The sequence below is a fragment of the Mytilus californianus genome, unplaced genomic scaffold (assembly GCF_021869535.1).
Source record: "Mytilus californianus isolate M0D057914Y unplaced genomic scaffold, xbMytCali1.0.p SCAF_19, whole genome shotgun sequence".
Classification (NCBI taxonomy): Eukaryota; Metazoa; Mollusca; class Bivalvia; order Mytilida; family Mytilidae; genus Mytilus; species Mytilus californianus.
Window position 1 is genome coordinate 503,971 of NW_026262667.1, and position 23,477 is coordinate 527,447.

Here is a 23,477-nt window from a genome sequence, read left to right on the forward strand (position 1 = left end):
CTTATTTTTATATTGTTAACTGCAATTAACTAATTCCTTTAATCAGTTAATTATGGAAAAGTGAACATAACAGTTTTATTGTATTACACTAGATAATGTCTTTTTGATCATAAAAAAGCTTCTGTCAAACTTTCATAAAATTCCTTGAAGGTTTGACAAAGTTATTGATGACTGGAAAACTTCAACCTTGGATTGTATCTAAGTATTTACTGTAAAAAAAAACTAAGTCTATTTCTCGGTGAAAAATGGAAAAATAAAAATAAAATATTTTAAAATTTGCTCTAGATAATGTCTTTATGTCTTAAAAAATGCTTCAGTCCAAATTTCATAAAATTCCATAAAAGTGTGAAAAAGTTATTGATGTCTGAAAAAAACTTTAACCACAGACTGAACTTAAATGTTGCAACTGACAAAATATTGGATTGCTTTGTCTTGATTTTGCAACATAAAAGTTGCAGGCTTGACAAAAATGACAGCCTCTTTGCGTATTTTGCCAAAATGTTGTTTTAATTTTTCTTTTTTAACAACAACAAAAAATGTAGGTCACCAAACTTTTTTTCAAGCTACAGATTGTGAAAAATTTACAGTCAGGAACCTCTGGCCTTTGTTAGTATTGTTTTTTATGCCCCACGCTGTAGTGGAGGGGGCATTAAGTTTTTACCCTTGTCCATCTGTATGTACTTACATCCGTACGTCCCAAAATTGGTTTCCGTTCTCTAACTTGAGTTTGCCTCTACCAAATGTTATGAAACTTATACACAATGCTAATTACTACAAAACACAGATCAAGTTTGAATTTTGGTGGCATCACTCTAACTGTTCTAGAGTTATGCCCCTTCATAAATGGAAAAATTGCAAAATTTTTAGTTTCCGTTCTCTAACTTAAGTTTGCCTCAACCAAATTTTATGAAACTTATACACAATGCTTATTACCACAAAACACAGATCAAGTTTGAATTTTTGTGGGGTCACTTTAACCATTCTCGAGTTATGCCCCTTTATAAATGGAAAAAAATGCAAAATTTTTAGTTTCTGTCTCTAACTTAAGTTGCCTCAACCAAATGTTATGAAACTTATACACAATGCTTTTTACAATAAAACACAGATCAAGTACAAATTTGGGTAGCGTCACTTTTATCGTTCTTGAGTTATGTCCCTTTATAATGTTGCATGCAAGCGGGGGTATCATCTGTGTCCATGGGGACACATTCTCCATATATTTAATTTTGGTTCATTTATATGATTCAGAGTTTGTGACGTCCATTTTTCGCTGAACTTGTATACATTTTTGTTTAGGGGCCAGCTGAAGCCCACCACTGGGTGTGGGATTTTCTCGCTGTGTTGAAGACCCATTGGTGGCCTTGGGCTGTTTTGTGCTCTTTGGTTAGGTTGTTGTCTCTTATACACATCCCCGTTTCCATTATCAATTTTATTTATTAGTAAGGATTATATTGGGAAAGCATTACTATGAAAATAGACAGACAACTGAATAACAAAATGAAATAAAACATCAGAAGATAGCTCTTATTGAATGCATTTAAAAAATTACTAGTAAAAGAAAAAATGGGATCACCGTACTTTTTTTTATGTCCCCGCCGTAGTGGAGGGGGCATTAAGTTTTACCCTTGTCCGTCTGTAAGTACGTCCGTCCTTCCATACGTCCCAAAGTTGGTTTCCTTTCTCTAACTTCGGTTTACTTCAACCAAATGTAATGAAACTTATACAAAATGCTTATTACCACAAAACACAGATCAAGTTTGAATTTTGGTGGGGTCACTTTAACCGTTCTAGAGTTATGCCCCTTTACAAATGGAAAAATTGCTGAATTTTTCGTTTCTGTTCTCTAACTTTACTTTGCCTCAACCAAATGTTATGAAACTTATACACAATGCTTATTACCACAAAACACAGATCAAGATTGAATTTTGGTGATGTCACTTTAACCGTTCTAGAGTTATGCCCCTTTTCAAATGGAAAAATTGCTGAATTTTTGATTTCCGATATCTAACTTTAGTTTGCCTCAACCAAATGTTATGAAACTTATACACAATGCTTATTACCACAAAACACAGATCAAGATGGAATTTTGGTGGTATCAATTTTACTGTTCTAGAGTTATGCCCCTTTACAAATGGACAAATTGCTGAATTTATCGTTTCTGTTCTCTGACTTAAGTTTGCCTCAACCAAATGTTATGAAACTTATACATATACTTATTACCACAAAACTCAGATCAAGTACAAATTTGGGTAGTGTCACTTTTAACGTTCTTCAGTTTTGTCCCTTTATAACTTTATATGATATGTAAGCGGGGACATCATCTATGTCCGATGGACACATTCCCCATTTATTTTCTATTATGATACAAAATATAAAAATCTACTGAATATTCCATTATAAAATTGAATTATGTGAGTAATCTCCCCTTAATACCGAGTTTAAATCTTTCTTTTTTGGTGCGATGGGTGATTGTATATTAAATCTGCATAACTTTTTGGTATAAGAATCTATTTTTTTACTGAGTTAGGGTGCTGACCATTTTTTACTGCCCTGGCACTTCTGTGGAATTTGAACATTACTATATAATCCATCTCCTTTGAAATGGTGGTGCTGGAACTTGTTTGTATATATCATGAAGATATTAAAGTAAAAAGAAATTGTATAAATGAATACAAACCTATAATAAAAAAAGGAATGATGCAGTGGTGGACTGAGAATCATGATTATCAATTTCACATTCCAATCCTTATTACTGTATTTAATCACCTTGTCAATCCATAAATGTGAATAAAAGATGTTGAGTAAATGCCAAGAAGATTACACTGCCATGGATTTGGTACACATACTGATCCACCCCTTCCCTACAATATTATGATTTATTTCAGCCTTGTCACCGAGACTCTTCTAACCTTGACCTCATTTCCATGGTTCATATGTCATAGTTTAATTTTCAAGGTTAGGTACTATAAGCAATGCTTCAACTATAGTCGGTGCACAGAATATTTGCAAGGTGTACATGTCCGTCTTCCAGGTTTTATCTTACCTCAACCTCATGTTTATAGTTCATTGGGTACGTCTAAACACTGCTCAGGACCTCCTGAGTGCACTCAGGACATACAAAGTGCACTCAGGACCCTTTATAGTCATCGTATTTGCACACAGGATAGATGTATATATTTGTTACATGCTGCTTATTTAAGAAATACATTTTGGTAGAATTTGAAATCGAACTTAGATAGATATGTTAATTCTTATAAAATAATGAGGGCACGTGTCACTGATTACACAACAACTGAACCGTGAATTATCCAATCAACAAAATTGATTAGATTATCTTTATTGTTGTTTATGAATTGTGTTGTTAGTACAGTGTTACGTTTTAAATGAATAAAACGATGTTTTAAGTTTTCCGGGATTTTTTAATGTAGTTAAATTTAAAAGAGGGACGAAAGATACCAGAGGGACAGTCAAACTCATAGATCGAAAACAAACTGACAACGTCATGGCCAAAAATAAAAAGACAAACAGACAAATAATAGTACAGATGACACAACATAGAAAACTAAAGACTAAGCAACACGAACCCCACCAAAAACTGGGGGTGATCTCAGGTGCTCCGGAAGGGTAAGCAGATCCTGCTCCACATGTGGCACCCGTCGTGTTGCTTATGTTATTAATCCGGTAAATAGTCTAATTCGGTAGGTCACATTCGTGAAAAGGGAAGGGTATTGTAGTTACGACATAAGGAACATATCCGATTTCATCTGTGAAACGGTTATTCCATAACGGTCAACCAACTCGTGATGGCGTCCGTAAAATTTACGAAGGGATGACTTCAACTTCTCCATTTGGAACTCTTGGTTTAAATTATGCATAGTGTATTGTACGTTTATGGAGAAAACAATAAGATAACCCATTCGATGAACTTTTTCAGTTTAGTTTTCATTATGACGGCTTAATTAATTTTGTTGTGTTCTGCAGTTCATGAATAAAGAAATTTAAATAATCATATTATTTTATAGTTGCCTTTTTTTCTGTAACAAGTTCGATTTTTGTTTTTCTTTGTGATTTTTTTCTCTCTCTCCAAATCAACTGAATAAACAAAAACAATGTTTACTGAATATCAAATTTTATTCTCAATAAACCATATACATAGGTATAGAGAAGACAATTACATGTATGTACAATATTTACAATGACAAATCTTACTAAATGCGGATTTGTTAAACATTCGTATTACTCAGAAATAAAATTAAGACATTTTCTTTTCACTTTTTTACAACAAATCATTCTTCAGAATTTACTTTTACATTAAAACTGCCCAAGAAATCTAATACTGGACAAGAACGAGCTCAATGTAAAACCAAATCTTACTACATGAAATTGTTTAGAAATAATACCCAAATATGATAATTTTCAGAAAACGGAGACAAATTCATTTTTCGGAATTTATTTTCACATTGAAATTCGTTCAAGGCTTGTATTACTGGACAAGAACGATTTAAATGAGAAATAAAATCTTACTAAATGCGGATTTGTTAAAACATTCATATTACTCAGGACTTAAATAACTGGAATAAAAATCTTACTAAATGCGGATTTGTTAAAACATTCATATTACTCAGGAATTAAATTACTGGACAAGTCCGATAAAAATGAGAAATAATATCTAACTATATGAGATTTGATTGTTTGAAAAGCGTATTTTGGTAAGTACGGCTTCTACAGTTAAAAACGGGTTCCATATACAAAGTATGACAAATTTATTTCCCTTTTCAAACCCGTTCAAGGAATTTATTACTGGACAATAACGAGTTTCAATAGGGGAATAAATCTTACTAAATGAAATTTTGATTGAATCTTAACGACAAGAAAATAGAAGAAAACACACACACATACATATATATATAAATAAGAATTAAAACGCAATGATACCAATATAAAAAAAATCAACGCTATTTTTAGTGAGTGATCAGATTATCTGTTAGCTTGAAAGTAAATTAATTAATGGTGTTTCACCGATTCTTTTTTTTTTTACTATGGAACAATTCAATTAAAGTCTATTGTAATATACCTAGAGATATGAAAATACGAAAGAATTATTCATCTTAATTTTTTTTTGAGTATAAAACTAAAAATTTTCAGTATTGAACGAAATTTTAATAAAATACGAAAATCTATACAAAGAAAATAATTACGATACATTTTTATCTATTAAGTTAATATACCTTGCTCAATCTCTGGAAAAACTTCTCGTAGTTGAAACGGGGCTTTGATCCCCAAGGACGCCACATTTTGCAATAAATTATATCTATATTTTTGAACGTTTTCAAATGAAATGACTTGAATGAAAATTTCCCAACTATATGTTAGATTTCTCACATTTCTCAACTGGCTACAATTATTACAAACAAAACGAAAAGTTTATTTAACATTTTTTTCTAAAACAATATATCTTCATTGTTTTATATTTTTCAAAAAGACATCTTGGTTTTGTTTGTTTGTCAAGCTTACTTGTATGAGGTAAGTACCATCACTAATCACTCCTAATTATTAAAGATCGAACGACCTAATCAACATGATAATTGGTATTCAATATAATCATCGGTCATGCCTGACATATTTCATAAAAACGGCGCGTGCCAATGAAAACCTTAATAACTTTTTAAATATTAAAATGATTTATCAAAACAAAAAATATAAGATGAAGAATTAAATTATCTATCGAATGCATACCTTCACCACTAACCAAAACATATATTTCCTGTCCTGAGTGCACTTTGTATGTCCTGAGTGCACTCAGGAGGTCCTGGGCGGTGTTTAGACGTACCGTAGTTCATTTGTCAATGTTAAGTGTTGTGATTAGGTCTGTTTCTTATATACTATAAGCAATATGTCAAATATATTTGGTGTGTGGAATTTTTGAAAAGGGTACTTGTCCATCTGGCAGGCTTCTAATCTTAGCTTCATTTACATGGATCATCGATAATGTTTATGTGATACTTGTAGTAAAATCTTTATCTCAGTCTTTCAACTTAAAAGAGGGACGAAAGATACCAGAGGGACAGTCAAACTCATAGATCGAAAACAAACTGACAACGTCATGGCCAAAAATAAAAAGACAAACAGACAAATAATAGTACAGATGCCACAACATAGAAAACTAAAGACTAAGCAACACGAACCCCACCAAAAACTGGGGGTGATCTCAGGTGCTCCGGAAGGGTAAGCAGATCCTGCTCCACATGTGGCACCCGTCGTGTTGCTTATGTTATTAATCCGGTAAATAGTCTAATTCGGTAGGTCACATTCGTGAAAAGGGAAGGGTATTGTAGTTACGACATAAGGAACATATCCGATATCATCTGTGAAACGGTTATTCCATAACGGTCAACCAACTCGTGATGGCGTCCGTAAAATTTACGAAGGGATGTTTTCAACTTCACCATTTAGAACTCTTGTTTAATAGCTTCCTTGTGAGCAGCAATCCTCTATCAAGGAAATCATGATAGGAAATACAAGCCCGGACATATCGTATCAATTGGGAGATATTTACTCCGTATGCAGGCGCTGCTGGAATGTTGCTACATAGAAATGGAAAGTTCACAATTGGGAAGCTGAAATCATCTCTTTTGTCGTAAAGTTTTGTTTTCAACCTACCCTCATTGTCAATTTCTAGGTGTAAATTAGTCATGATCAGTTAAACATTCAAGACATTACAACGAGTATACTCGTGTTTTCAAGTATTAGTATAAATGATACAATATCAGAATGATGGACAACTGTAAAGATCAACAACCAATTTATTTAAAGAGGATTGCCAACAGCCAGAGGCTACATATGGGTATCCTTAACATAAATATACTAGTTCACAATTTAACAAAGTTTATCACATTACATATTAAGGTACAAAGAAAAGGATAATAAAACGAAGTTATTGAACTATTGAACTATCAAAAAAAAAAACTGTTTGAAGATTTGATATACCGGAAAACACATTTAAAACAGCTCTAAATAAGCGTCATCAGACAAATCGGCACCACCTTCCATTAACATGTTGCTCAGGTAGTAAGGACATACCCAGCAAACACAAAAATAATTTTTAAATGTTATTAAAATGTTATGTCGAACGACATGAAAATATCGTAAAAAAATGTAAGAAAAATATAAAAGTGTATGGTTGGAAAAATATCACAAAAATTTTTTCTAATATATTTCCTAAAATATTGGCATGATATAATTAAAATATTGTCAAAAAGTATCATGATAATGTGCAAAACAATGGCGTATAAAACATTCTGATAATCTTTTCAAAAATATTTTCTAAACGTTTGAAAAACATCATGAACATCAAATAATGTTATAAATATGTTTTTGGGATATTTTCTTTCAAGTGCCTGAAAAATGTTTTCAAAACGTTTTTAGAAGATGTTTTTGGTTGATATCTATATCAAATCAATATAAAATTTTCTGTACTTTGAATTGAGTTTCCAGCTTATTAATATAACAAATCATTAGTTTAATAGATACACAGTGATTCATTCTATATTATACAAACAAGATAAATCAGTTGTTTTGCTGAGCATATGACAATTCACAATTCAAAGTATCCAAAAACAGGAAGTATATACTAATTTTGACATATCCAATTGGCAGACACAACTCATGACAATTCACAATTCAAAGTATCCAAAAACAGGAAGTATATACTAATTTTGACATATCCAATTGGCAGACACAACTCATCATGGTTAAGCCACTAACCAAATATGAAGTCATTCTGTTCAGCAGCATTACCGGTAGAAGTCATGAGAAATTTGTGTTCATTCAACATACTGAAATATAAGCAAACAGGAAACAGGTATATGAGTGACAGATACAAAAATGCTCACACATCACATTTCATCACTATCATGCAGCTCACCAAATATGAACTCATCCTGTTCAGTAGTTTTGGGAAAACAGTAATGAAAATATTTGTTGGACAAAGATAGATGGACAGACAGACATTGCAATAAAGCCATATTCCTACCGCAATGGTATAATGTTTAGTTTTTCACTCTCAACCTTTATTACCTATCTTATACACATCATGCACATGTCATCCTGAACATGCATGAAATAGTTGCCACTGAACGTTAAGCAAACATCAATCAATCCATTATACACATTTTAAAGTTGAGGTTACATTGACTAAAACTTGTGTCCCAAATTTAGATTTTTCAAAATAACTCCTCTATCTAAACAAAAAATGTAACATTTCTAATAGCCTAAGGATTACATCCAAAGTCAATAATTGGCTTAAGAGATAAAGAGCAAAACACTATTTTGCATCCATTATTTGATTTATTTAAGAATACATTTGAAAAGTCTATCAATTGTCTTGTTCAGAATCACTTGGAATGTCTTGTAGTGTCTTATATCTTTTTCTTGTTGTGCCATGCTTCTGAAAAAAAATCATTAAAAAAACAATTTATTAGTCTTACATTTATATATAAACTTCTTAAATATTCCTTTATTAGAGAACGAATCAAGATGCCTGAAGGACATACCCCCCCCCCCCACACACACCCCCCCCCCCCCCTTAAAAGTTTTGAATCAAATAACCAGTAGTCTCAAAATGAGGATATTGACAAATTCTAAATAGATCTATGTTATCCTTTAAACAATATAAATATATAGCATTTAACAGGATCAAATATACAGTACAGATAAAAACCTTTTCATTCAATGAATCCATAAAGGTCTTAATTGTCTTTTTAAAATTAAAGCTGAACTTCATTTTGTTATAAGAAAAAAACACATTATAAAAAAAATTGGGACTACAGATGTGTCCAGTCAAGAGCCTGTTATTTTATTATACTCGTTGATTGTTGTCTATCATATTTTTTTCGTTTATTGTTTTATATAAATCAGGCTGTTGGTTTTCTTGTTATTTTGTGGGTTTTCATTTTATCATGTAGGGTCTTTAAAATCCATCTTATTGTCTTTTTTAATTGTTTAAATCTGTAGGGTGACATAGTTTATGATTTGTTATTTGTATCTAAGGGCATACGATACAGTACTAGTAGTAGAGGAAAATAATAACTTATCCAAGTTTTATGCATTGTTTCCGTGATGTTGCTAAAAATACAACTCAAACTTCCGGGAAAAACACAGATGTCATCAAATCAGTTGTTTGTATTTGAAAGCATTTTCAAAGGAAAGCAAAGAGGTTGTTTATGAAAGCATACTGTTGGACTAAAAGCTTGATTTAAATAAACAACTTGTTTCTATTTTGTCACCAAAAATTAATTTATTTAAAAATCCAGAGATCTTATCTGTATTGTATGCCTTTAATCTTTAAGTTAATGTATTGTTTATGCTAAAAATTTGAATTAAATATGAAATGACAGTAATCCTGTATGAAAATCTTACTTCAAAAAAAAATGTTTTCCTCCTGAATGGTTGTGGACATTCCAAAGTACCTGTGCCACTTCCAAATTGTAAACCTGCAAATTGAACTAGTCCTTTGTGGCTTTTCTTATAGCTCCTGTTAAAAAATAAAAGATAATTACATTTTGTGTATGAATATAGTTTTAAGCAAGTTTATATTAACTTGCTTGTAACTCAAGTCTTAAATAGTCCTTGTAATATTCAAGTTAAATTTTAATTAATTTTAAAAACGTTCTGCCCAGGCGGCCGCAAATTATTGGCAGTGCCATGATTAAAAATTACTTCAATTTCCAACTAAATCAAAAGGCTGTTCTATAGGAAAACTGTAATATGACATTTGACTGAAACAACTCACGCTAAACAGGCATATTGCTCAAACGACATGGCCAAAACACCTCAAAAGCAACCTCACACTGAATTTTATGCCATTTACATGTAGGATGGACACATTGGTCCCTATTCTCATGCACTAGGTTTTGTGTCTACTTGTAATAGACTATTTTCATATATAACTGTCTTTTGACTTATGAGTATAATTTTTAGACATGTTACTTACTCTGCTGTAGGACATTCTTGTACTCGGTTAAGTTAATGTAAGAGCAACTATTAGAAGTAAAATCAAGCTTACAATCGGTGCAATTCGGGAGAAAAATAACTGTTTTATTCATTTTGTCGTGTATAGACATGATAGAAAACACAAAACAGTTATTTATCTGAACCTTGCTTAGTGTTAATGTTACTTGTTTTGTGCCTCGGAAAAATCCATTGAGTCATGCCTTTTGCAACAGTTGTTGTTGGTTTATGTCTGTCATATTTGTTTTTCGTAAATTGTTTTGTTATAAATTAGGCCGTTAGTTTTCTCAGTTGAATTGTTTCATATTTTTCATTTCGGGGCCTTTTATAGCCGACTATACGGTATGGGTTTTTCTCATTGTTGTTGGTCGTACGGTTGCCTATAATTGTCTACATCCATTTCATTTGAACTTTGACGGATAGTTGTCTCATTGGCAATCATACCACATCTCCTTATTTTCATATAAAACTCAGTTGAAAGGGGCTTAACTTATCAGATAGATAAAAAGCACATAAAAACCCAAAAGACACACATTACAGATATGAGATTACTGAAAGCTAGTTCAAAGCCAATAACAACTAATAAAAAGTCATGTGCCTAAGACTAAAATATCAATTTGTACACATCCAACATCCAATGGATTTAGTAGAAGACGTCATTTACAGTCAGAGAAGAACATGACTTTGAGCGATGCCAAAATATATAGGTATCGACAGATTTTAGGATCGTGAATGTACAAATTGTGTATAACAATAATATTTAGTTTGCCTTTAATTTACTGCATGATAACAAAATCAATATTTATACCGATAAAAAACAATATTCAAATATCTTATTACAGTGATGAATTGGTAACCTTTTAGAATAGATTGATAAGTTTACCCGGATGGTATATAAATTTCCGGGCTCCGTAAAAACATCACCGTAAAATTTAGGATGTGCTATTCTGTCTGAAATAAGTTTTTTTTCAGGTACAGCTAAACTTGCAAACCAAATCTTTGTATCTATGGAAGAACTTAGTAAAGGTTTTAAGTTATTTGTGGTAACGAGATTCCTGACTTAATAAATTACCAGTAATACATAGATTACGTACGCTTATTGAAATCCAAAACGTCGCTAAAGACACGGGCATAGCGAACGAGTTGGGATATATAAACACCATAAGACGGTGCCAGAGGAACATCACCGTCCGAAAAAAGGAAAATTAACAATAGGGAAATAAAAGTCATCCATTTTGTCGTAAAGTTTCTGGTGTAGAACTGAAATGTCTAAATCTAGGAAAGGACACGTATTGCTGTTAATATTTGATTTATTTAAGGTAAGTTCATGTGGGTAATTTCGGCAGTACATACACAAGCACTAGTTTTTGAACAAAAAATTCCTATATACCTTAATATAACACGTGTTATATTAAGGTATATAGGAATTTTTTTTCAGAGATAAGTGCCTGTGAGTACATAAATACTATTATATCTTGGTTATATTATGATGAAAATACCCAGAGCTCCATCGCGATATTGAATACAACCATGCTGAGACTACTATAACAGTGGTATAGTGGTCTCAGAACCATGATACCAAGGATTTTTAATATTAAGTAGTCCTATACATTATATTTTCGTATCGTATTCTAAAGGAGGGTTTCTTATCGTCTAGTTGCAAGTTGCGAGTTGAAAAGGCCGAGTTGCGAGTTACAAAAGTCGAGTTGCGAGTTACGAAAGTCGATTTGCGAGTTACGAAAGTCGAGTTGCGAGTTACTAGTTACGAAAGTCGAGTTGCGAGTTACTAGTTACGAAAGTCGAGTTGCGAGTTACGAAAGTCGAGTTGCGAGTTACTAGTTACGAAAGTCGAGTTGCGAGTTACGAAAGTCGAGTTGCGAGTTACGAAAATATTATGTTTCTTTAATTTCTTAAGAATTATATATATATAAACGGTCGTGTCGTCTGATTTTTGAAACAGAATTTTCACATTTAATAAACAAAGCATACATGTACTTGAACTTAGTTATACACTGCATGAGGAAGGGTCCCGGTATTTTGATTGCAGGATTTGAAAGAGTTATGTGATACTTATTTATAAGAGTCGATATGTTGCAAAGTCACGCACGCTTAAATTTCTTTCATGAGAGCGACATTGTTAATTTTCTAAAATAAAACAGGATATACTGTAGATATAAGACAAAATGTATACCGTACTGAACAAATCAAGCATAAGAAAATAAATCATGTAGACAAATGAAATACACTTGCAAATTATCGACATCTCACAGAATATGGTACTGTGTTAGGCCTAAAGTAAATACTTATCAAAGGTACCAGGCTTATAATATTTTCTACGCCAGGCGGGCGTTTCGTCTATACAAGACTCATCAGTGACGCTTGAATAAAGGATATTCATTAGCATACCAAGTGCTAACTCTTCGTCTTTCGCAAAGGTTTAGGATGATATAGGCACAATTGCACATTTAACTTAATATATATAAGATATCTCATGAATTAGTCAGAAATGTGATATGCCATGTACTTTATGTGATAAATTAAATAATTTTATACTTTGTTAACTTTGTGATTCAACCCCAAGCGGAGAGTGCATATATATGCCAACTTCCTGGCATAGGAGATCATAATATGGATTTTTTTTTAATTTGGAAAGACGTTATTCTACAATAAGCTATACCGCTGTTACAAAAAATCATACCGAACACGCTGATATCTTTTTAGTTTACCTTCGGATACTAACTTGATCAAGAAACATGAAACTGAGAAACAACTTATGATAGAAAAAAAAGAAGATAAATAAAGAACTAATTAAGCAACATAAAGATGAGTGGTGTCAAGTATCGGAGACATCAAAGCACGTGGCAGAAGACTAAATACTTTGATAAAGACGTGGTACATCTAAATGATGATGGACAATTCAAATTCTTCTGTTCTATTCGCATGTGTGCAAAACTGTACTAGTAAAGTGTAAATTTATGTGCAATCAATTATTTAATAAATAAATATATATATATATATATACATACATCAATAAGTCTTTTTATTACTTTTTACGTAACCTACTACTCTTATTGTTATTATATATTGATATACGGTTACAAAACGTCTCAGGTACGAAACGACCTAGTTAAGTTACGAATCGACTAGTTACGAAATGACTCCACTTTTGTAACTCGCAACTCGACTCAGTTAAATTTGTAACTCGCAATTCGATACTCGACAACAAGTGAATCTCATAAACATGTTTAACCCCGCCGCATTTTTGCGCATGTCCCAAGTCAGGAGCCTCTAGCCTTTGTCAGTCTTGTATTATTTTTAATTTTAGTTTCTTGTGTACAATTTGGAGTTTAGTATGGCGTTCATTATCACTGAACTAGTATATATATTTGTTTAGGGGCCAGCTGAAGGACGCCTCCGGGTGCGGGAATTTCTCGCTGCATTGAAGACCTGTTGGTGACCTTCTGCTGTTGTCTGTTCTATGGTCGGATTGTTGTCTCTTTGACACATTCCCCATTTCCATTCTCAATTTTACTCATTATAAAGAATGTATCGTTGAATACGGAACATGCATATCCGTTCCGTAACACTGCCGGTTTTAGTGTCGGTTTTCCTATTTCCTGTCAAAATAATATCACGTTTTATAATATTGTTTTTCATCTCCTAATCTGTTAGTATCACTCCAAGGCCAGTTGGACACATTTAATGGTTGAACATCCACTAGATATATAAAACTTAACGTCACAGTACCCAAATTGCACTCATTTAGCAAAAATTGCAACGGAAATCTCAAAAGTCCTCACCGAGACTAACAGGTCAGGAATAACCATTACTGCGACGTCGCAGTAAGGCGTCACAGCAAAAAATTAAAATAGCCTTTCAAGACGTCATAATTATTTGGACTAGGTATACTCCAGTAAATATAATAATGAGATACATTAATTGAGATCCTGATCCTAAGGTCAATATATATGTTGACACAACTAGTCGCTTTGCGTTTGCTTGTTTCGAATCCAGGTCCGTTCGCCCTGATTCGCGTTTGCCCTAGTACCTGTTTGCCCTAATACCTGTTCGCCCTGGGTCCGTTCACCCTAATTCCTGTTCGCACTGAATCCATTCGCCCTGATTTCTATTTTATTTTGTTGTCTTGTAAACTATAAATTATTTGAATTAATTATGTTAAAGTTTGTTGAAAATTCCGCTGAAATATTTATATTGTATTGATGCTACCAGATAATTATTTTTCTTTTGATTTACCATGTTTACATTGACTATTCTTGTCAGAATATTCATCATGTTGAATGTTGACAGTATTTTGGGGAAGAAGAAGTGTTCAGGAACTGGAAACCAAGTTATCTGTACAAATTTATCTTTTGAAACCTTGTAACAATTTCAAAACAATCCAAACAGGTATAACAAGATCCAACTCACTCAACACCTTGAGATCAAAGTAGCCTAGCAGTGAAAACAATTTCCCTTTAATGTCTTACAATTCTTACATCATTGTTTTAACTCATTCCAAGCTGACTTGTTTATTTAAAAAAAAAATAATTTCATTATTAATCCTTCAAAAACAATAACTGCAACAATCAGTGAGATCAAAGACATCGTAATCATATCTAATCAGCATTCTAAATTACAAAACTTAGAATTTTTGGAATACTAAGGCTTTTCCACCTCAGAAATATATTACCTTAGCTGTATTTGGCAAAACTTTTAGGAATTTTGGGTCCTCAATGCTCTTCAACTTCGTGCTTTATTTGGCCTTATTAACTTTTTTGATTCGAGCGTCACTGATGAGTCTTTTGTAGACGAAACGTGTGTCTGGCGTACAAAATTTCAATCTTGGTATCTATGATGAGTTTATTTACAATCAACAGTCATTAAAAGTAATTCTGAATAAAAACAAATGTAACAATGAAGCCAATTAGCCTGATTAATGCTCCAAAACAAATTTTTTTTTTTTAATTTCAATGTTTATTCATGAATTTGGAGATATACATTTTTAATTTACCATTTAAATATCTGAATAAGATTACAAAACTTTAAATTAAACCATTTATATTATTTTTTTTATAAAAAATAGGGTGAACAGACCAGGGCGAACGGACTCTATGGGCGAACGGACCCAGGGCGAACATGTAATTAGGGCGAACGGACCCGATACGGCTTGTTTCATCTAAGTACTATAGTTTCACCGAGTAATGTCACACTACTTAGGTTAATTTGTTTAGGCGCAGGATCAGGATTCTCCAGGGCTAAGTGTGTCTTGAAATCGCCCTGAACTCTTTAAATATTCTCCTTAAATATCCGCTGTTCTCTTGTATGTCTCTTTCTTTGCTGGTGCTAGTAGGGTATGAAGATCTATTGGGATGTTTTGTATCTCCAACTGTCTTTTCTTCTCTTTCCTGATGGTATCTCATACAATTAAGTAGGAAGTGTTAATTGAGGTATAATGCAGTTATTATCACAAACATTTTTAAAGAGATATTGGAGCATCTTTTTGCATATACCATCTTCAGCTTTGACGAGTACTCATTGGTGATATGTAATTGCTTCTGACTTCCTGTGCTGCGTTTTGTGAAAATTAGGATTATAAATACATGTACCTTAATTGAGGTATAATTCACTAATTGGTGGATATTCACAACTGGTTTCCTTCAGTCTGCATCAGTTCCAAATTGAAGATTTGTTATAGTCGAAAGGACAGCAAGAGACTATAGAACAAAATTAAAATTTAATAGATGAAAACTCAGAATTTATAAGAAGAAAAGGAGGATCATACTAGTTTTGGTTTTCTCTAACAAAATGCAGCTTGAAGTGTCAGAATCAATAAAATGTCATCCCTAAGTGGTCTTCAAAGCTTGGTATGTATTGTATTATACCTCAATTGGTGTATCTCATTATATGTCAAATGGTGGATTATACCTGAATAGAAGTATAATCCACCAATTGATGGTTATTCCTGACCTGACTAAACAATTTGTATTTTTATGATTTGACATTATGCACATGTTTCAATATACATTTGTGTAGTTAACTATATTTAAATATACGCAAAACGGTCACAGTATATATCAACAGATGAAGTATTCACTTCAAAAAGTAAAACCTATAGAAACGTAGCCATGCGAAGTCGACAAAAAGTCAACTTTTAAAATGAGCAATTAAAATATGATGCAGTAATCCATTAAAAGAATTTATTTATTTTTATGCCCCCGCCGTAGCGGAGGGGGCATTAAGTTTTACCCTTGTCTGTCCGTACGTACGTACGTCCCAAAATTGGTTTCCGTTCTTTAACTTTAGTTTGCCTCAACCAAATGTTATGAAACTTATACACAATGCTTATTACCACAAAACACAGATCAAGTTTGAATTTTGGTGGCGTCACTTTTACCGTTCTAGAGTTATGCCCCTTTATAAATGGAAAAATTGCAAAATTTCTATTTTCTTCTAAATATCAAGTAATTTTTAAATTTAAATCTTCCTTTGTCCATGATTATAGTTGAATCAACTACAATCAATGCTTTATACATTGCAATGTTTAATTTTGACTTCCACTGATAAAACACAGATCAAGTTGAATTTGGGTAGTGTCACTTGAAGCATTATTGAGTTACGCCCATTTTATAAATCAAAGATTGCAAAATGTTTAGTTTCCATTCTGTAACTTAAGTTTGCCCCAACCAAACATAATGAAACCTATACACAATATATATATATATTCATTACCACAAAACTAAGATCATGAAGATCAAGTACAAATTTTTTGTTTCCGTTTTCTAACTTTAGTTTGCCTCCACCAAATGTTATGAAACTTATACACAATGCTTATTACTACATAATACAGATTAAGTACGAAATTTGGTGGCGACACTTTTACCATTCTTGAGTTATGTCCCTTTATAAACGTAAAAATTGCTGAATTTTTCGTTTCCGTTCTCTAACTTTAGTTTGTCTCAACCAAATGTTATAAAAGTTATACACAACCGTTCTAGAGTTATGCGTGTTTACAAATAGAAAAATTGCTGAATTTTTAGTTTCTGTTCTCTACTTAAGTTAGCCTGAACCAAATGTTATGAGACTTACACACAATGCTTATTACCACAAAACTCAGATCAAGTTCAAATTTGGGTAGCATCACTTTTACCGTTCTTCAGTTATGTCCCTTTATAACTATATGATATGCAAGCGGGGGCATCATCTGTGTCCACATGTGGACACTATCCACATTTATTTTATTTTAACTGTAAGCATGGACGATTGTCAAATTGATATAAACATTGGAAGAAAATAAAACGAAACATCAGTTATTCGATTTTTTACGGATGTTGTCCACATGTGGACACTATCCACATTTATTTTATTTTAACTGTAAGCATGGACAATTGTCAAATTGATATAAACATTGGAAGAAAATAAAACGAAACATCAGTTATTCGATTTTCACGTATGTGAATTTAAGCATGGATGCAATTTAGGTACTCCTCATTACAGAATCATAGGTCTTTGGAGGTCGGTTCAAAACCCGTTTTTGTATGATTCAATATGGATTCAAAATTAAATTGGTGAACTATATAGTAAATAAAGATACATCTACAAAATAAACATAGAAAGGAAACTTTTGTCTGGATCATAAATAAACATAGGTGATAAAATTGTCAAAATAGCTGCAATTTGGGTACCCTCAAGTTAAATGCATTTTCTGTTTCAGAAAGATAAAATCTTTCATCCTTAAAGTATCCTGAATATATTTTTTTTCAGAGAATGCCAAAGAAGAAAGTATGGACAAATGAAGAAAGAGCAGAATTGGCAAAGAAATTAGATGCTGAATTGGAAGAATATGTTGCAGATTGTATAGCCAAACAAAAGGAGAAAAATGAGAAAGAAGGAGAAAAAGAGAGTGACTTAAATATAGAAGTATGTTAGATGTTAGTCGAGTCAGTGCACATATACTTTTTGTACAGAGATTCTGCAAATAGGACCCATCTTCGAAGAATATTTGTTGAAAGTGAATAATGTAGTATTTATTTCAATAAAATAGTTACAATAAATGAGAATAACTAATAACAGTTATTGAATGTAGACTAATCATGACTATGTAGTTTTTATACACCCGTCAAATTTTTGACGGGACATATTATGTTATACAAATGTCTGGCGTCCGTCTGTCTATCCGTCTGTCTGTCCGGCGTAAACATGTTGCACCGCAACTTGAGAATGACTTATCCAAATTTCATGAAACTTAATATGGTTGTTTCTTATGATGGTCAAACGATCTGTATACTTTTTGGTGAAAATAAGATTAAATTTTTTTGAGTTACAGGACTTAGTAACTAAAACAGGTGTGTGTTTTTTTTCACATGTCGCGCCGTATCTCAAAAACAGTTTATGATTATTGCTTAAAACTTTACACACTTCTTAGTTATATTAACCTTAAGATCTGTATACCTTTTGGTGATGATTCAAAATTTTATTTTTGAGTTATTGAGTATTTTGTAAAAAAAGGGGGAGGAGTTTTTCACATGTTGCACCATATCTCAAAAATGATTTATGATTATTGCTTAAAATTTTACACACTTCTTAGTTATATTAATCTAAAGATCTGTATACTTTTTGGTTTTGATTCAAAATTTTATTTTATAGATATTGAGTTTTTTGTAAAAAAAAAAGGGGGCTTTTCGCATGTCACGCCGTATGTCAGAAACTATTTATGCTTATTGCATAAAAATTCACACACAAGACGACGGGCGTATCATGGGCTCATGGCGCAGCTGTTTATTTCAAAATTCTTACATGAATAACAGTTTAAATTTTTTTACTATAGTTTTAGTTTTTGGGATTCAGCAAAAAAAAATATATTTTAAAGAAATGAAAGATTGTATTGTGCAAAAATTTACTTTTCACTTGCTTTCAATCCTTATAATTATACCATTCTTTTCCAATCTTTAAATGTAAAGGAGCTAATTTTAAATTTTGACATTCCAAGATGTTATATAGGCTCAGAGGGACTAGTTTATTATGAATTTACCAAATTGACTTCTGCAAAATGTCTGAGCTATTTTTCTGTTGTATTCTACAGAATTTTTTAACTGAATGAATGAAAAATTATATTCTCACTCTAATGACATGTAAGAGGTGGAGCTATGTTGTAATTACCTTGTAAATTAATTTGTCCACCAATTTTTCCAACAAATATGTCTGTCACACTTTTCCCATTACCTTCTAAACAGAATGGATGCATGTTCAGTCAGCAGCTTGATCAGTGATGAGTTGTAACATTCGAAGAACACTTTTCAGATCTGTCAGACACCTACTTACTGTTTACTGTTTCTTTAAATTGAATTCTACCAAAAAAAAATATTTTTAGAAAGGATGGGACAAATCTTTTGCAATGAAAAACACAAGGCAAGGAAGTGAGGCATCCACTAAATCTACACTACAGTAGCAAGGATTGTTTTCTTGAAATGAAAGCATCTAGAGTATAAAGTTACTTCCTTGGGTCCCATCTTTGACACACAATTGTAACCTTTAAGCATCCCATCAGTCTGAGGGTCAATAAGTATTTAACTACTTCTTCAAAATCAATCATGGTCATGCCCCAGGGTATCCAGGATTTTGCATATAAAGATAAAACATTTTTTTGAATGATTTAAATAGATTAAATAGAATCAATGATAAAATATAAAAATAGAATTAAGAAATATTCAAAACTAAACAGTTATATAATTCTTATTAATTAAGTTTTTGATTATGTGAAAGTCACTAAAAGTTTATCTATAATATTTGTTATAGGACCTAGCAAATCATCCAGCTTTCATGACAGAAGTAGATTGGAGTAAACCATTAACACCAGAATTAGAAGCTTTGATGAAACTCAAATACGAGGATGAAAACCCAACAGGTTTAATATCGACGTTTATCAAGTTTATCATTGTATAATTAGAATTAATTTGATTTCAACTCTTCAACACCCCAAAATATCGAACATTCTTTTGTTGTCAAATAAGATCACCTTATTAAGCATTGCATGAATGAGAAAATATCATTGTTTACAATAAAGGAGAATTGATTTTGAAGATATTGATAGTGAATAGATTGCATTTTGGTACATCTATTCATGGCATCCTGTTGCTTAAATTATGGTGGAGGGATTGACAGCAAATTCTAGGTGTACACAAATTTTTATCTTCTTTGTCCAAAATTTAAAAAAAAATGTCTTTTTCATCAATTGGTCTAGGTTTTTATTTTTATGCCCCAGGCGTAGGCAACTGGGGCATTAAGTGTTACTCTTGACCGTCTCCGTCCGTCCATCCTTTTTTACATTCTGCACTCGAACTTAAGTTTGCCTCGTGCAAATTAAAAAAAAAACTCATACACAATGCTAAGAACCAAAACTTGCAGACAGAGTTTGAATTTGGTAGTGAGTCTCCTACCATTCTAGAGTTATGCCCCTTTATAACTTGGAAAATTGCAAAGCTTGATCGGAGGCATTTGTGTCCTCAGACACATTCTTCTTTTATTATCAGAATGTTTTCTTTGATTATATTTTTTTCAGCTGTTTATACATTATGATGTGCCTTGTGTAATGTTTATAAGTTTTGTCATTTAAGCTGGTGCAGAAGCATATAAATTGGATGGTAACCATGAGTTTAAAAAGAAAAAATATGATATAGCTATAGACAATTACACAGAAGGAATTAAATGTAGATGTCCTGATAAATTGCTGAATGCTGTATTATATACAAATCGTGCAGCTGCACAATTTCATAGAGGTATGGAAAGTCTTTTAATTACCGGTACAATAAATTATAGTTATCCTCAAAATTTTATCTAAAAGTATTTTTGTCAGTTTGATTAACTTTGGGATTACAAGTGTCAATTGATTATTACATTTACAGTGACTTGACCTTTGGGGTTAGAAATGACATTTAAGAAATGTTCGGAAGTCACTCTGGCTTTTTAATCCAGGATACAGTCCAATCTTCTTGTGTTGAACTCAATTGTGTCCAAAAACTGGATAAGTCGAGGTATTTTGTAAGTCCTGGCACATTTCCTGTTTGTTCAAGGCATTTCTAACTCTGATGAGTTGTACTTTATTGATTCGAAATCTTGTTTATCTCGTGTTTATTTCGAAGTCTCCTCAAAGATCAATAAACATAAATTTACTCCAATGTGTCAAAGTTCTAATTAAAAGTAATTTTGGTAGGGAAAAATCTATTTCAGTTTGAAATAATGAATCAAATGTTGAAATCTTATGTTTTTATTATGCATCAAAATAGGTTTCTAGGTCAATCACTTTTTTTGTATAACAATCAGATTGGCATATTACATGTATTTTTGGTCAACAACTTTGATGTTTGATTTACAATGACTTGACTATTTTACTGACATAGTGCAGAAAATTATGTTTGTTCTCTTCTAAATTGAATGTAAACAGCAAAATATTTGTCCACAGATGACACATGAAATATTAATAATTTCATGAGGTATTTAATGAAGGGAAAATGAAGATGAAGCTCTTGATTTTAAATGTTTTGTATCACCATTAAGTTCTTTGTCTGCATATTAAAATTAAAACTTAATTAAGTATAATCATACCATCATGGGTTGTTATTTTGAAGGGCAAAATGTTTCAAAATTTAAACCATTTAATTTCTTACATCGCAAACTAAAATTTTGTAAGCCAGCTTCACAACCGCTTGGGAAAGGGATGGGAGATATTTGGTAAATCCTGTTGAATTTATACATAATTTAAATGCTAAGATATAGAGTTTGACTTATTAACTGGCTTCTTGTCTCAGTGTTGATTCTTTTTTGTTTGTCCTAATATTTATTTAAAATGCACGGTTAGCACTTGCATTTAAAAAGGAATAGATATAATGTGTTTAATTTACTACATTGTACTTGAAGACATCAATCTCATATTTTACAGTCACAAATTTCTGTTCACCAACTGCTGAAAAACTCAAATTGCGACACTACAACCGGTAGTGGCATATAGACAAGTATGAAATTACCATACAGCTCAGAGCTAATCCTTAATTTTTGTAGTCTATGAATACCATAATTAATATTACTTGAATAACAAATGGTTTGGTTTTATGATAACTTATAATTTCTTTTATACTCATTTTTCAGGAAATTACAGATCCTCCCTACATGACTGTATATTTGCCAGAAAATTCAAGTCAGATCATATGAAAGCTATTTTAAGGGGTATGATTTTGTATTATTATTGTCAAGTTATGTTGCATAGAATAAAAAAATGAAGAGATGTGTTATTATTGCCAATGAGACAACTATACCTAGACCAAAGGCCATGATGTGAACAATTACAGGTCACCGTACAACATTCAACAATGAGTAAAACCAATACTGTACAGTAAGCTAAAAAAGGCCTAAGTACGACAAAAAGTAAAACAATTCAACAGAGAAAACCAATGGCCTAACTATAATAGAACAATCAACAGAGAAAACCAATGGCCTAACTATAATAGAACAATCAACAGAGAAAACCAATAGCCTAACTATAACACAACAATCAACAGAAAAAACCCATGGCCTAACTATAATACAACAATCAACAGAGAAAACCCATGGCCTAACTATAATACAACAATCAACAGAGAAAACCAATGGCCTAACTATATAATACAACAATCAACAGAGAAAACTAATGGCCTAAATATAATACAACAATCAACAGAGAAAACTAATGGCCTAACTATAATACAACAATCAACAAAAATCAAATATGGCTGTTAGCAACCTGCAACAACCACTGAATAGAGGATAACATTAATAAACCTGTAGATAACAATTCTTTGTAGTATATTTCTACTGTCATGAAACTATTAAAAAATTGGAAGTATTTCACAATGTCCAAAATATCTTTATATTCATAGGCATATCTGATGCATATTTTAAGGCAGTTTCCCCATTTTTTTATTTACTGGTAATTGTACTTGTCAAGTAGTAATTAAAGGTTACTTGATTGCAGTTAATAATAATATATTGTTTCAAAATTATTGCTAGAATGCTTAGCATCAATAAAAAATAAGAATAAATTTCAAAAACTAATGAGAATTCACTTTTTCAGAATCTAAAACAATATTTGGTAATATTTCAAAAGCTTTTACTAAAATGTTGTGATTGATTAAGATTGTTTTGTTCCAAAAAATGGATATCAGATCTATTGGGTAAAGGAATTGCTCATTTTGGTATACAAACAATTGAATAACCCACAATGCTTTAGATTTTGAAATGGTAAATTCCTGTTTAGGTTAGAACTAGATGTTGTTAATTTCTAGTGGAAAACAAGAATTCTTCTTGTATAAATGAGAGCTTTTAAAATCAGATTTCTGAATTATATTTAGATAATCTGGAATTCAATTGACCCAAGGAAAATTCTATTTGGCCTTATACTTTGATAAAATGAATTAATATTTTTTATTTAATTTTGTGATTTT

At 31.9% G+C, this 23,477-nt stretch overlaps 1 protein-coding gene across 5 annotated transcripts in view; it reads left to right on the forward strand.

Moving 5' to 3' along the window:
- The window catches only part of LOC127727016 (tetratricopeptide repeat protein 4-like), a 75,936-nt gene that overhangs the window by 46,775 nt on the left and 5,684 nt on the right, over window positions 1-23,477 (forward strand). Inside the window, exons 1-5 of one of the 5 annotated variants that reach the window (XM_052234401.1) lie at window positions 13,609-13,675; window positions 17,770-17,925; window positions 19,801-19,909; window positions 20,619-20,780; window positions 22,147-22,224. In XM_052234401.1, the coding sequence (XP_052090361.1) occupies window positions 17,773-17,925; window positions 19,801-19,909; window positions 20,619-20,780; window positions 22,147-22,224 (502 nt within the window). In that variant the 5' untranslated portion in view covers window positions 13,609-13,675; window positions 17,770-17,772. The other 4 variants (XM_052234400.1, XM_052234402.1, XM_052234398.1 and 1 more) reach the window with 4 other exon arrangements.